This window comes from Gavialis gangeticus, unplaced genomic scaffold, assembly GCF_001723915.1.
Source record: "Gavialis gangeticus isolate Ggan-Ray unplaced genomic scaffold, GavGan_comp1, whole genome shotgun sequence".
NCBI classification, from domain to species: domain Eukaryota; kingdom Metazoa; phylum Chordata; order Crocodylia; family Gavialidae; genus Gavialis; species Gavialis gangeticus.
In genome coordinates this window covers 2,594,420-2,608,221 of record NW_017729014.1, presented here as the reverse complement: position 1 = coordinate 2,608,221, position 13,802 = coordinate 2,594,420, and the positions used below count along the sequence as shown (strand labels likewise).

Genomic DNA, 13,802 nt, shown 5'->3' with positions numbered 1-13,802 from the left:
CAACCAGGCCTGCAGCCCGGCCGGGGAGGCGGCGGGCCGAGCCGGCAGTGAGGCCCGCGGCCGCCAGATGGCGGCGTCGCTGCGCCTTGCACTCGCCGCACCCTGTAGCCCTGCCCGGGGCACTCCTCGCTCCTGGAGGCCGAAAACCGACGCCGGCCGTGGCTGTGGGAGACCCTACCTCGGTGGACTCGCAGCAGCCCAGGCGCGTCCAGCCGGCCGCTCGCCGGGCGTCGGTAGCCGTTAGGTGGAATCAGCCGCGGGGGCGAAGTGTTGGTTGCAACGATTCACAGGTACTTAATGCGGGGCTTGATGGAGCCTGGGGCGGGATCCAGACTTGCAGGCACGTGTGGTTTGTGGCTGCAAACCTCTTTGTAGCACCACAAACTGCACAAGTTGCAGGTTAATGAGAGCGCAGCGCTGCTAACTTGCAGCATGGGGCAAAAATTGCTACCGGGATTTCCCAGCAGCAAAAAAGAAAAGAAAAAAAACTTTGAAAAAAAGCAGCAGAACCCACACCTAAGTGTGGGGCACCAGGACAAAGGCAGAGACAGGGTGGCCTGCTCTCCTGTCTCCCACTGTGGAGTCTCCAGGCAGAGGCAGCCTGCGTTCCCTGGCTGGCTAGGGCGCAGTGCGCCTCACGATAGTGGGACAGGTAGCCTCAGCGCGAGGGCTTCACTGCAGCCAGCTAGGTGCAGTGTGCCTTGAGCCAGGGGAGCAGCCAGCCCAAGGCTGCCTGCTCCCCCATCTCAAGGCACACTGTGCCTCAGCTAGCCAGGGAGCTGCTGGCTGGGGCACAGGGTGCCTAGGCGCAGGTGCTCCACAGCCTGCTGAGACAGGGGAGCAAGCAGCACTGGCCTGCCTGCTCCCCCATCTCCATGTGCCACTACCTGGCCGGCTGGGGTCTTCAGCGCAGGGGATGGCTAGCCCCCTCCCTGCTGAGGCAACCTGTGCCCCAGCTCCCTCTCCCCTCTCCCCCTTGCAGCACATGGAGCAGCAGGATGGTGTGTCCCACTGCAAAGCACATGGGCAGGGGTGTGTATTGTGGCACAAAGTAACAGCACAAATTTGTGTAACTATTTGTACTGCTGCAAAGGCACAGCCCTGCTTGTGTGGACCTGGCCTGGTTGTCTGTAAAGCCTGGAGTTGGTGCAGCCCAAACCACTGTGGTGCCAGTCACCCTGGTTGTCTGATTTTAGCTGTTCCCATGGGTCCTCACCAGGTGATAGACTCTATAGGCCCTGCCATCCCCTGAACCGTACCTGGCACTGGGTGTCATCTTTCCAATGTTGCGGTGGCAGGCACATGCTGCTTGTGGGGTGAAGTTTGCAGGCTTGGCACCCTGATGACACCAGTGTCAGAGGCTTCCCCACAACACCCTGCACTGGTACAGAACCTGTCCAGAGGGCACAGACAAGCATTTTGAACAGCTCACCCTGTACTTACTGACACCGGGAGGGCAGTTTGCCAAGCAAGCACCCTATAGCTATTGACTGTGGAATGAAGAGGGGGGAAGGGCAGGGGCCCATGAGGACCCTTGGGCGTGGAATCTGGTTTTGCTTGGAGAAATGCACACAAGTCCACCAAGAGCTGCCCAGCACACAGAGTCTCGGGATGTTCCAGGAGGAGCATCAGAAGTGCTCCATGGCTTTGGAGCAGGACAGTATCTAACAAGAACTAGCTCATCCTACTGGCAAACATGATTTCTCCCAGACGTGCCCCACTGACTTGTGAGCAGGAGTTGCAGAACTTTGAATACTGGGGCAGGAGTGCTGTTGGCTTGCACTGGGAGAAATGGAGAGGAAGGGACAGGCCAAGGTCTGGGAATGCAAAAAGGAGCAAGGCCAGTTAAGTGTAAACAATGCTGAAAGAACTTTTATTCAGTCCTTTACAGAGAAACCCTTGAGTTGTCAAAAAAGAGCAACCTACAAATGAATCAGAAATATTGTGAATAAAATGTTTTAAATTGTATACTTAAGACAAATCCACTTGGACCAATATAAAGATTTGTTGCAAAGCATCAACATCACTGAGAGAACAAGGATCTTACAAATGCAAAGTACGCACAGAACAGTTCAAAGTAGTGGTTTGAGTTCCAACAAAAGTACCTTACTGGAATTAACAAAACAGCAATCAGAGTGCAATAAAAAGACATTGTCTAGTTATCCCAAAGAACGTAACAGCCTTTGTGTTCCTTTTTTTTTCTTCAAAATTCAGTAAAAATCGGGATTGGATCTCTGTGATGTGGTGGCACGAAACATTCTTCTCGAAGTATTGCCTTTTGACATTATAAAGAGTTAAAAAGATACAGTACTACAAATTGTTAACAATTGCTTAAAGCCTGATCCTCTCTTGTTTTGAGGTGAAACACCAGGAGGTCACCTACAGCATCATTAATAAATGACCAGCATGAATATTTTTGATCCTTAAAGGCACAACATCCCTTTTCAGAGGTGGAATTTTAGTGACAGAAATACAACGTTGATTCAGATGGTCTGTTTATTGTTTCTAGGTTTGTGGTTCTTTTTTCTTATTGCAATTGAAAGATGAATTGGCTAGAATGGTTCATACAAATATTGTGCATTTCAAACAGGAAACCTGCCCCTTGCTCTCCCTCTGACCCACAGAGCCTCCTCCTTTACTCACCTGCTGGAAGGATGATCATTCCCCAGTATCCCTGCTTTGTAAGATTTCACAACTGAAAATTTTTTGCTTAGGTCTGGAATAGAACTATGGATTTAAATGTAGCACTGGGACCAGGGGTCTGTCTATAATGCTTCATTCATGCTTTTGCAGTGATCTGCTGGCAGGGGCTGTATTGTTCTTTTACAGCAAGGATTAGATTTGCCAAGAACAAAAACCTCAGAGCAAAACAGAATTCAAATGATGACTCCATTTGCAGGCAAACTGAATTTTGGCTTCCAAACGCATCTTATTTTCAGTCTAGTGCAGTCAGTGGAGCTGTTATCAGCATCATTGAAATCAATTTATTTGAGAAAAATGGTCTGCTGCTTTGAATTAAGCTTGCATCTGTAGGGTTCAGACCAGTTGTCTGTGCTGCTTTGCTTGCAATTTCTCTCAATGGAGAAGTCTCTGACCCTGTCTTCCCAACGCAACAGAGATCATATATTGCCCTCATGCTTTTCCTGGATCTCCTTTCCCCACCATTGCTTACTGACAAGGTGTCAGTGTGGTTCTTCCTCGCATAAGCCATTTAGCCAGTGCAGTTCTGCTACCAGTGCCATGAAACCAACAGAAGCAAATGGTTCTGTCAAACACTGGGATGGCTGATGGCATCATTTAAAGACCAAGTAACAATGATACTTTGCACATGCACTTTTCACCCAGGGATCTCAGAACCCTTACAGACATCCTGGGAGCAAGGCAAATAATACAATCTAGTACCACTGGGGAGGCAAAGAGTGGAGAGGCTTGCCTATGGTCATACATCGAATCCAGGGCAGAGCAAGTAACAGGATCTTCTAGGCCAGTGCCCTCTCCATGTGGAAGAGGCTGGTTCCGGAGAAGAGGGTTTCTGCTCACACCCATGCCAGGGCAAGCAGAGATAATGGGAAAGTAATATCAGAGAACCAGAGGGCTGTGCACAGGCTCCAATCACAGTTCCATTGCTCCTGAGCCTGGTGCAGAGGTGCCTTAGCTTTGCTGCAACTGGTTCTCAGATGGTACCTGCTAGTGCTGCAGATCTCATCCAGGGCCATGCTTTGCCTAACTCAAAGATATGCAAGACTACATGGAACCAATGCATGCATGTTACTCTATTTTACAGTATATATCAGGCTGTACACACAAAAACAGCATTGCAAGCCCCAGAGGGGGTATCCCTCCTTATACCATGGCCACGGGAACTGGCTGCAGAGCCCTGCACAAAGTCCAGAGTATGCCTAGGTCCCTGGATACAAATTAGTCATGACAGAGGTAACTGGGGGTGATGAGTCCCCCAGGGGTACTCTGGAAGAAAAAAAGGCCTGTGGATATCTTGTATTTAAAAGCTTGTCTAACTCTATGCCAACTATGTAGTTGGTTCAGTAAAAGATACCACCCTCAGAAATCCTTGCCTCCTGCCTCATTGGGAGCAACTCAGCTGAGGGGCCACAAGGGGGAGCAGGAGGGACACAGCAGCGGTGTCCCTGTCAAGACTGCAGAAGTCAGCCTTGGAGGAGGAGAAAAATTAATGAGGTAGGAGTTGGTGGCAGAGTTTATCAGAAAGGAGAAATGTGGCGTGAGGCGGTGAAGGGTCCCAAGGGTGTCAGCTGGGCATCAGGATGCCTCTTCAAAGGAGGAGCAGCCTCAGCACTAGATGCTGACAGAGGCATGGACCATTGGGGTCAGATCTGCGTAGCAGAATCTGCAACATCCTTTTTCCTATCTGTCCCACTTCTCTGACAGGGTATCACAAGTGGGATCCCTTCTGACTTCAGAACTGTGAGCGATTTGGGGCAGTGCCTGGCTTATTTGGGAGTAGTGTACACACAGGCACAGTGCCCGGTGGGATGGTACACTCACCTTCCCCAGGCCAGCAGGTCTCCCTTCACCACCTGGTGCTGTTCCCAGTGCAAAGACAAAGCACACTACTTTGAGTCTGGAAACAGGAGCATCACCAGACAGGTATTGTCATCACTCAAGCCTGTGACCCTGCATTTCTTGCTCTGGAGCCCTCCTAGCATCACTGCCATTACAGTAGTGCCCGTGAGCATGCCAAGCTTTTTGCACATGCAAATATGTAAGGAACTCCTAGGTCCCTGCCTCAAAGTGCTCACAGTCTCGCTGAGATGGGATGTGTCAGGAAAACCACACAAGAAAGAGCAATGAGACAATGCTGGGACCCAGCAGGGCTCTGCTGAGACAAAGAGGAGTGTCAGAGAACACTCTCTTCATTTTCTGCTTTTCAAAACATATTTGGTAGCAGTCGACTTGGGCTTGTCCTGCTTTGCTCTTCTGTGTATCACATGTGCTGCTGTTATCTTACTACACTTGGGCTTTGCATTTGCAAACACCAAAACTGAATATATTTTCATCCTAAATTTACTGACATCCAGCCCATGACACAGACCTGGGGCCAGGGTTTGCTCTATGGAAATCAGTGGCTCAGCTCCCATTCCAGTAGCTGGAAGCAAGACTGCTCTGCTAGGACCCATGTCAATAGAGTCAACGGTGAAATATGAACTTTGGCAACAAAGATTCTTCCTCTGTTTTAACAGGCTGATACTAAAACAAAACAAAAAAAGGTCCTGTGTTCTTTTCTTTTAATCCCTCTGGTAGCTGCAAGTATCAGAAGTGACTCCTTGCAGTCTCATGCCTTCTGCCCTATACACAAGTCCTGGGGTAAGAATCAGTGCCCTGACAACTTCTGGGAGACAAAGAGCACCCTAAACTTCCTGGAAGCTGAGCACAACAGCAAGCACTATGGTGCTGATGGGTAGAAAACCTCAATCCTTTCCTATGGGCACTCCAAGTAGTTTCTTGTGCACAACTGGGAGACCTCAGAGAATGTAGCAGCAAGAAGGATTTGGGTTTCCTATCAGCCTGTGATGAGATCCCTTCCCCCTCCCCACCCAATTGGTCAGAGCTGAACCCAGGTTGTAAATACAGAAGGGAACAGAAAGGACTGTAAATACAGAAAGGAAGGAAGCAGTTTGTAAAGACAGAAGGGAAGGAAGGGGATAACAGAGTGGGCTATGCTGGACCCACCCTCTTGCTTCCTGAAGTAGACCTGGGGGAAGTGGTGATCATTGCTTTTTCCCATATTAAGCATGCTTCCTTATGGTTTTAACGACCTGGAAATCAGCTCCATTTTACCTTTAGCTTGTCTTTGCATTTGTGACAAAACTAAAGAAAACAAATTAATTGTTCGGGCAGGATGTCAGCCCAAAGAATCAGGAGGCACTGGCTCCCTATTCTCAAACTGTCCCAAAGCAGAGAGATGGAGATCTGCATTGAACACGGTATAAGACCATTGCATTCTTGTGCGTCCCGCCCATGCAGCAGATCAGCAGGCAGTGGCAGACCAACACACTCTCACCACAGGAATGAAAGTACATAGCCTTAGTAACGAGCAATGAAGATGCTGTCAGCAAACCATATATTCTTCTGTGATAATCTGCTGTTACAGCATCTCAAAAAATGGCCCTTATTTGTTTGGCTTGGCTAAGAGCTGGAACCTGTTCTCCATATACCAGAGCTCCAGCCACACATTTGTCAGGTACCAGTTGTCATTAAAGTATATACAGGAAGGAGTCAGTAAACTTAATTCCCTGTGTTGCAAAATACTGAGCCCATGTTCTTGAGCTAAGTATACTTCTTAACCACCCTAACAGTCCCTTTCTACGATGCAGAACACTGTACACACATGCATCCTGTACATAGCCAAAAAGTAGCTCTTGGACATTCCTAAAAAGTCACTAATGGAATTTAACTCCCTCCCCCCTGTACTGCCCCTCCCCAAACAGCCTTCTGGTAAAACAAAGACACACACAAAGTCTTCCCCACCCCCAATTTCTCTTTCTAATATTTCTCCAGCCAAAACAGAGCTATCCTGCCTCTTTAGAGGTAGCTGCATTGTGACAGAACAGCGGGTTACAGAGCTGCTGGGACACAGCCATTGAAATGGAAATGGCACTTCTTCCCTCCTGACCCACCTCTCTTTGTGACAGGCAGACAAGAAAAGTTCAGTGTCTCCTCTGGTTCTGCTGGAGATTAACTCAGCCTTTGGCTTGTGACAAAAGCCTTTCAGTGCCTGTATTCTGCCCAGCATATCAACATTCCTTGCAAAACAGCCCCCATTTTTCCACCATTGTAAAGGCTTTGTCCTCAAGGGGCCCACTTGATTTGCACCCCCACCCAACTCCCCCAGCAGTCCCTGGCTGGTTCTTGTTTCTAATCAGGTCAGTAGAGGAAGAAAAACAAAGGCCCTTAATGATTTGTAAATGTCAAAGTTGGACTCGGTGGCTACAGCTGTTCCCCTCTGCATGAATGACTACTGTCAGCAGCACCCTGTGCAAGTTGCCATCACGTTGTCCTACATGCCATATGCTGAAGCCTGTGTCTCCATCTGACATCCTGACTCACTGCACACATGACTGGCCCAGGCTGGCAGGTTCCCCAAGCACAGACACCTGGTGGTTGTTGCTTTACACATCTTTATCCAGAAAGAGATCAAGGTCTTGGATAACCAATACCTGCGTGCACCCAGGTATGCACACTGACCCCTCACTATAAGGTGCCCCATTGTAAGTCTACAGTACTCAGGGAATAAGGCTGCTTCGCTCAGGGGGCATTGAACAATGCCCTTATTTATTTCTGAAGCAAACTGAATGTGGCTTTCTACAACAGCCTTATAAGGAGAAAACTGTGTAGTACTGACTGCTAGAAATACACATGCACAACCATTACTACTGGTAAGTAGGGGGTGAGAACATGGTATTAGATTGAGCTCCCACCAGGCAGGTATGGACAGAAGCCCCATGCTGCCCCTCATCCTCCCGCTCCCCCCTGAGGTTGCCTATCCACACATGGAAAGCTTCCTGGAGGAGCGGGCCATTCTCTGCCTGTTGCATGCAGGTCTCAGCATCCTGACAGCATGCTCCAAGCAGATCTATGTTTGACGAGTCTCTCCCCTGCCCACTCCCAACCCCTCCCCATCCCTTTATTTTTGTGTGTGACCTATATAGGATTTCTTTGGTGCTTTGCCCACCTCCAGGTTCCAAACCAAGACTACATTTTGTAAAGACAAAAGAAAAGCCATAGAAAACTGGCGTGCCAACGAAACGGCAGGGATATGCACATCACAGGCCCCGCACTGCTGGACCTATGAAGCTGAGCCAATGGAGTCTGAATGAAATGTGATGTACCCAGAGGAAGCAGAAGGGGAGCTCAGAAAGCTCGTGGTGCTCCCTTTGTTCCCACCTCTCCCCAGGTTTTCCTGGTCACCCCAGGAGGTGCTCAGAGCCGTCCGAAACCCCCCTGATTCAGAGCAGCTGCTGATGGCCGGGCAGTTGTCCAGGGCCTGGGCTTCGCAGAGTTCAATTTGGATTTGCCCTATGCAAGGGCCTCGGTTCCCCTCAGGAAAGAGGCACACAGGGTCCTCCTGGGCATGCAGGGCTCCAGGCACAACCAGGCTGCATCCCTGGCTTTGTGCTGAGAACCTGCGCAGCCCCTGGGGCTCCCGCTCAAAGTGGGTGAGGGGGAAGCCAGCCAGCCTGGTGGGTGGGTGCAGGAAGGTGTCAGGGAACAAGGACACGGAGGATGAACGCCCAGGGCTCTTCCTGGGGCTGGGTAGTGGGGTCTCGTCAATGAAGTTCACCACCTCCTCCCGGCTGAAGCACTTGTAGTCTCCCTTGTAGAGGTCCTCGCGGGACAGCTGCTTGAGGGAGAGGAGGCTTTCAGCTGACCTCCTGCGCTTGTGGTGAGGCAGCCGCTCCTCAGGGCAGGAGATGAGGCTGCCGCGTCGCCGGTCTCGTCGGGGCGTAAGGAAAGGGGCCAGACCTGCCACATCATCTCCTGCCCCCCAGCGCTGCAGGTAGGCTGAGATTTGGCTTGTTGTCCAGATGTCTGTCTCATCATGAGAGTAACGCCGCATGGGGGGCACCTGGAGGAGAGGGGAGAAAACATCTGCAGGAGGCAGTCTTCCCTGCCCTGCCTTGCCCTGCGCTGCCCAGGGCAATGGATTCACGCCAGGACCACAAGGGACAGGTACCTAGTGGCACAGCCCTGTGCACACCCATATGGCAGTGTGCCCCTGCTACCCCCCAGAGCCAGCTGCAGTATAGCCCAGTGCCCACCACCTCCCTCCCAGATGCACAAGGCATTCTTGGGGCTCCCTGAAGAATCCCCTGTGGCAGTGGTACCAGCATCAAGGTGCCATTGGAGTATGATGCCTGCTGCCATTGTTGCGCCAGCAGCAGCAATACTGTTGCTGAGGTTGTTAAGATCCTCCCCTTCCTCCAGCTCTGTTCAGTGGGGATTTGGAACTGACGGCTGCCAAGTCACCACATCATGTTCAAGAGCTCCTGGAATTCTTTGCCCTGCCATGTGGGGTGTAGCTGGTAAGGCCTGGGCCCAGGATGCCACACACTTGGAACCTTGCCCACTGCACCACTGATACGCTGCCCAACCCTGTCTCTGCACCCCTCCCTATCCCCTTTGCCCTCTGTGGTTCAGCTACATGCTTCTGAGGCAGAAGCTGTTTGGGGAGTGTCCACCTTAGTCTCACCGCTCAGCATGTGATGGCAATGCGAAGACACAACAGCTAATGGCTGAAGGTTTATCAGTGGGTTCTGTCCACCCTCGAGCGATCACCCCCAGGCATCACCCAATGGGTCAATATAGTAATCAGGACCAATTACTGATTATGTCCATGGGCTGTGTTCTGCCAGATGCTTGGACGTTTTGCCCAACCACCATGCGGAAGCATAACAGAGGCATGTTATTTTATTGACCTGCCTGCAGAGTTAAAGCAGGGAGCGGGTGGGGAGGGATCATATGGTAAAGGCAGCTTGGAAAATGTGTTATGTTTCAGCAAAGAAGAATTTTCCCAACTATTTTAGCCGGTCTAATAAAAGATATTGGATTTACCCAAAGAACTTTGTCTCCTTGTGTTTCAGCAGAAATCCTCAGAATGGAGTTTTGCAATATCAGCCACGGCAGTTTTCCTTCCTCAGACTGTTTGGTTTGAGACTCAGGACTCACATGGAGCTCTCTGCAACACCACCAGCAACCACCCATGGGAACATGCAGATTTGAACAGCAAGGGGACTGGAAGGAGGCTGAGAGTAATGCCTGTCCTCAGGGGAGTGGGGCTTGTCCCTGGCAGGATCCTGATGTTACAGGAGCAGAAGCTTAGGGGCTGCCACCATCAGACAGAGACAGACTTAGGATTCCCACAGAGGGACCATGGGAGACAGGGAAATGCAAATTTAATAGATGCCTACAAGAGTGATTGATGCATGTGGTAGGACAACATGGAGGTGTCCAGTGCACCATCCTCCTGTCAAGGCATCCTCTTGTGTACAGATGAAAGCAAATGCAAGAAGTTCATTTGGTATTTACAAGGTAACAGTGTAGGGTGGGCCTGGCATAGCACCCTGCATGAGCATTTGTGTAAAGCAACCAGAGTGCAATGGGGCAGCTGTGGAAATCAGCTGTGTCCCTGTAAATTATGACTGATTTTTCTGCCCATTAGAATGCCAGAGCCATCCTGGCAGGCTGTTAATTCACATGGAGGACTCCCAGGAAAAGAATTATTGTGTGTTACACTTCAGTTCCTCAGGGTTGCCATCCTCAGCATGCTTAGTGCTATAATCAAGTATACTAAAGAAATGCAAACAGAGGCGGGGGAGGGGAGCTTTGCATCTTACAATAGCACTGGCCAGGCAAAGAGCACAGCACAATAAGTCAACAGCAGCGAAGGTTACAGTAAGCTTTGCTCAGGTGCTGAGTGATGCAGCTGCTCTACCCAGGGCTTTAAATAGACCCAGATAGGAATTCATTTTTTACAGAGCAATTTTGTTCCCATCCCCCTGTTTCTTTGCACAATCTCCCAGCAACCCAGTCTGCTGCCATGTTTCCCCCACAATCTTGGGAACAGCAGAATGTGCAAAGACTAGGTTATTCCCAGCTGCCCTAGGACTCTGGGCATTGAAGCCAGCAGGTTCTCACTCTGATCCTTGTCTGTCTGGACCTGGATTGCCCTGCTGTGCAGCAGAAGGGAGCTGCTAGTGCGTTTTGCAGCACAACAGGTGGTAGGCACTGACTGCACGGGTACTCTGGAGCTCAAGCACCCACCAAAAAAAATTAGCAGGTGCTCAGGACTCATGAGCCACAGCCATTTTGGTTTTACATGTTAAATCTTTGTGGCTGCTCACAGAAGTTAAAAAATCAAAAAATGTGCTTTACCAGAAGAAGCAGTGTGTTACTTCAACCTGGCTCCCCAGTGTCTGTAAAGATGAGGCGCTTCAGTGGGGCTTTTTGGCTCGTTTAGCTAAAGCTGATTAAATCAGCTATTAGATAAAAAAGCCAAGGAAGTCCCACTAAAACACCCAATCTTTACAAACATTGGGTGAGCCAGGTTAAAGTAATGTGCTGCCTCTACTGGGCACACGCAGGGCTCCCTCCCTCCCTCCCCCAAAATAGCGCCCATCGGCAAAAACCAAAGTTGGCACCTGCCTATGCAGCAAGTGTCTACTCCCTGCCTGTACCTGCTGGGACAGCAGTCTCACTGCACCAGAACTGCTGAGCTGTGGTCCTGCCTGTAGAAGAGCCTTCTCGCTAGGTGAGATAGAAAGCTAATAAACGAACTCCCCTGGTGCTCTGACTTCAAGAAGCTCTGATGCATGCTGCTTGCTGGCCCCTGTTGAGCCCTGTGTGCCATACCTGGAGATACTGCATTTTGTCTTCTTGCACTGACCGGGGAGGATAGACCTGGGGGATCCCTCGCTCCAGGGCCGAAAAGTCATACTTCACAATGTGGTCCAATGTCATGACATCCCCCCCGTAGCTGTAGTCGTAGGGCCTCTCGTACATCAGGTCTGCATGAATGGCACCATCCAGGCTGTTGTCTGGAGGGCATCAAAGTCCCAGTTAGTTTGTGGAAGAGGAGGGTAGTGTGATGCCAAGGTGGGCAGAGGCCTGCCCACAAGGGTACTAAGGGTGCTGCTCCACATAGGCTTTTTCCCTGAGGATCCAGTGCTGCTGCTATAATCAAGCAATAGGGTAAAAATACACCCAGGGTAAAATTAGGAGCAATCTCCATCCCTGCTCTACATGCCATTCCTGGCAGTCAACATCCTAGTTCTTCCCCATTCCCTGGGAGCAGCCTGGGGTTCAGGTTCCAGGGAATGAGCCCCAGGACTTCAGGGATGTGCTCACACTTCACAGCAGCCATGAAGGGAAGGGCATTTCAGAACATGCCTCCCCAGGGAGTAGGCCCAGAAATTCAGTTAGAGGCACCCCCAGCACCCTGCCCCACCCCCAAGTTTCTGCCTTCACTCGCACTTCAGCCAGTTGCAGAAGGTGGGAGAATGCAATGTAGCAACGATCCACAGCAGGACAATGCCTGGAAAGACTATTTGGGGGGAAACTGCTGGCATGCAACCCACCTGACCAGGTTTCCCTGTGGCTCCTGTTGTGCACAAAGACAGACTATGAAGCTCTTCCCCCCCGCCCCCCCAACTGCATTTCCAAAAAGGTTTGTGAAATATCACACAGCGAGTCCTCAGTGCTTGGTTCCAGGGCACCAGCAACCCTGGCAAGATCTCACTGGTGGCAGGTGCAGCACACTGCCCGAGGGGCACCTGTAGCTTGCTGCCATATGACAGCACTGGAGAGCAGCCCGGCCTTACCTTCATCAACGTCGTCATTGGACATGATGGCTATGCACTTCTCCCAGACGGACTTGACATCTGCTCGGTAGCGGTCACAGGCCCAGAGGAAGAGTGGGAGGAGGATGGCCTGGACGATGGAGCACCAGATGACACACAGCACCATCCAGGCATACGCCATGTCAGACTTGAGGCTGGCGAAGCTCACCACCTGGGCACCAAATCCCAGTGCGTCAGGGCCTTGGAGCCAGGAGCAGCCCCACCCAGCAGGCCTGCTGCTTGCCTCAGGGTCTCTGCAGCACGCCAAGCCCATGGTCAGGGTCCAGCCTGGTGCCCAATGGTTAGTGGTGTGTTTGGCTCAGGTCTTTTCAAAGGGAGATCCTGCGTGGCTACAGGTCCCCCAAGCTGGCGGTGCACTGGAGAGGCTGGGACAGGAGCCCCAAGTTTAGGGATCCCCACTGCCACACAAAAGACTAGGTCACCTGCTCCTGGGCTTGCAGGGCTCTGAACATGACCCAAACAGTGTGCACTTGGGGGTATGGACCCCCAGCACTATAGCTGGCCAGCCTTTCCCCTATATCCTCACTCTTCAGTGAGCAGGGATGGGCTGGGAACACTCAGGTTCCAGATGCGTGTAAGCTGCTCTGAAGGCACTGCTGCGGACTTGGGGGGAGGGGGGAGTAAGAGGGAGCAAGGGGTGTATTTAGAGCATCCAACTGCTGGACTGGAGAGGAGTCAGCCTTGGAGGAGAAGATAGATCAATGATGGAACAGTTTATCAGAAAGGAGAAGTGTGGGGTGAGTCGGGAAGGGTCCCAAGGGTGGCAGCTGGGCACCAGGATGCCTCTCCAAAGGAGGAGCAGCCTCAGAACTAGATGCTGACAGAGGCATGGATCATCGAGGTTGGATCTGTGTAGCAGATCCAAGACCCTTCTCCCTGTCTGTCCAGGTGCTGGTTTCCCCACTTCTCTGACAGGGCATCACAAGTGGGATCCCTTCAGAAAACAATTTCTAATTTCAGGACTGTGAGCAATTTGGGGCAGGACCTGGCTTAGTAGTATACACATGTGCATAGTGCCTGGTGTGATGGTACACTGATCCTCACCAGGACAGCAGGTGTCCCTTCCCCACCTGGTGCAAAGGGGCAAGGAGCATCATTAAACCTCACCCCAGCATCTCTACCTCCTCCTAATAAAGCTCACTCAGGGCCATGTGGCCCAGCCTTGCTACCTGAAGCTGTATAACTCTTCCCCAGAGCAGCTGTGATACACGGCTGCATCCTGCAGATGGTTTCATAGTTTCTAGGGTCAGAAGGGACCTGAGCAGATCATCTAGTCTGACCCCCTGCCATGGCAGGAAAGAGTACTGGGGTCACACGACCCCAGCAAGGTGTTCATCTAACCTCCTCTTAAAACCCCCCAGGGTAGGAGCCTGCACCACCTCTCTTGGAAGTTGGTTCCAGACCCTAGCC

The 13,802-nt window shown here is 51.2% G+C and overlaps 1 protein-coding gene across 1 annotated transcript in view; it reads right to left on the bottom strand.

Moving 5' to 3' along the window:
• Nucleotides 1-1,845: 1,845 nt before the first annotated feature.
• GPR153 (G protein-coupled receptor 153) overlaps nucleotides 1,846-13,802 on the bottom strand; it is a 24,409-nt gene continuing 12,452 nt past the window's right edge. Inside the window, exons 3-5 of the mRNA XM_019511602.1 lie at nucleotides 12,354-12,543; nucleotides 11,386-11,570; nucleotides 1,846-8,602 (exon numbers count right to left, since the gene is read on the bottom strand). Of these exons, the coding sequence (XP_019367147.1) occupies nucleotides 7,823-8,602; nucleotides 11,386-11,570; nucleotides 12,354-12,543 (1,155 nt within the window). The 3' untranslated portion in view covers nucleotides 1,846-7,822. The remainder of the gene's footprint in view (nucleotides 8,603-11,385; nucleotides 11,571-12,353; nucleotides 12,544-13,802) is intronic.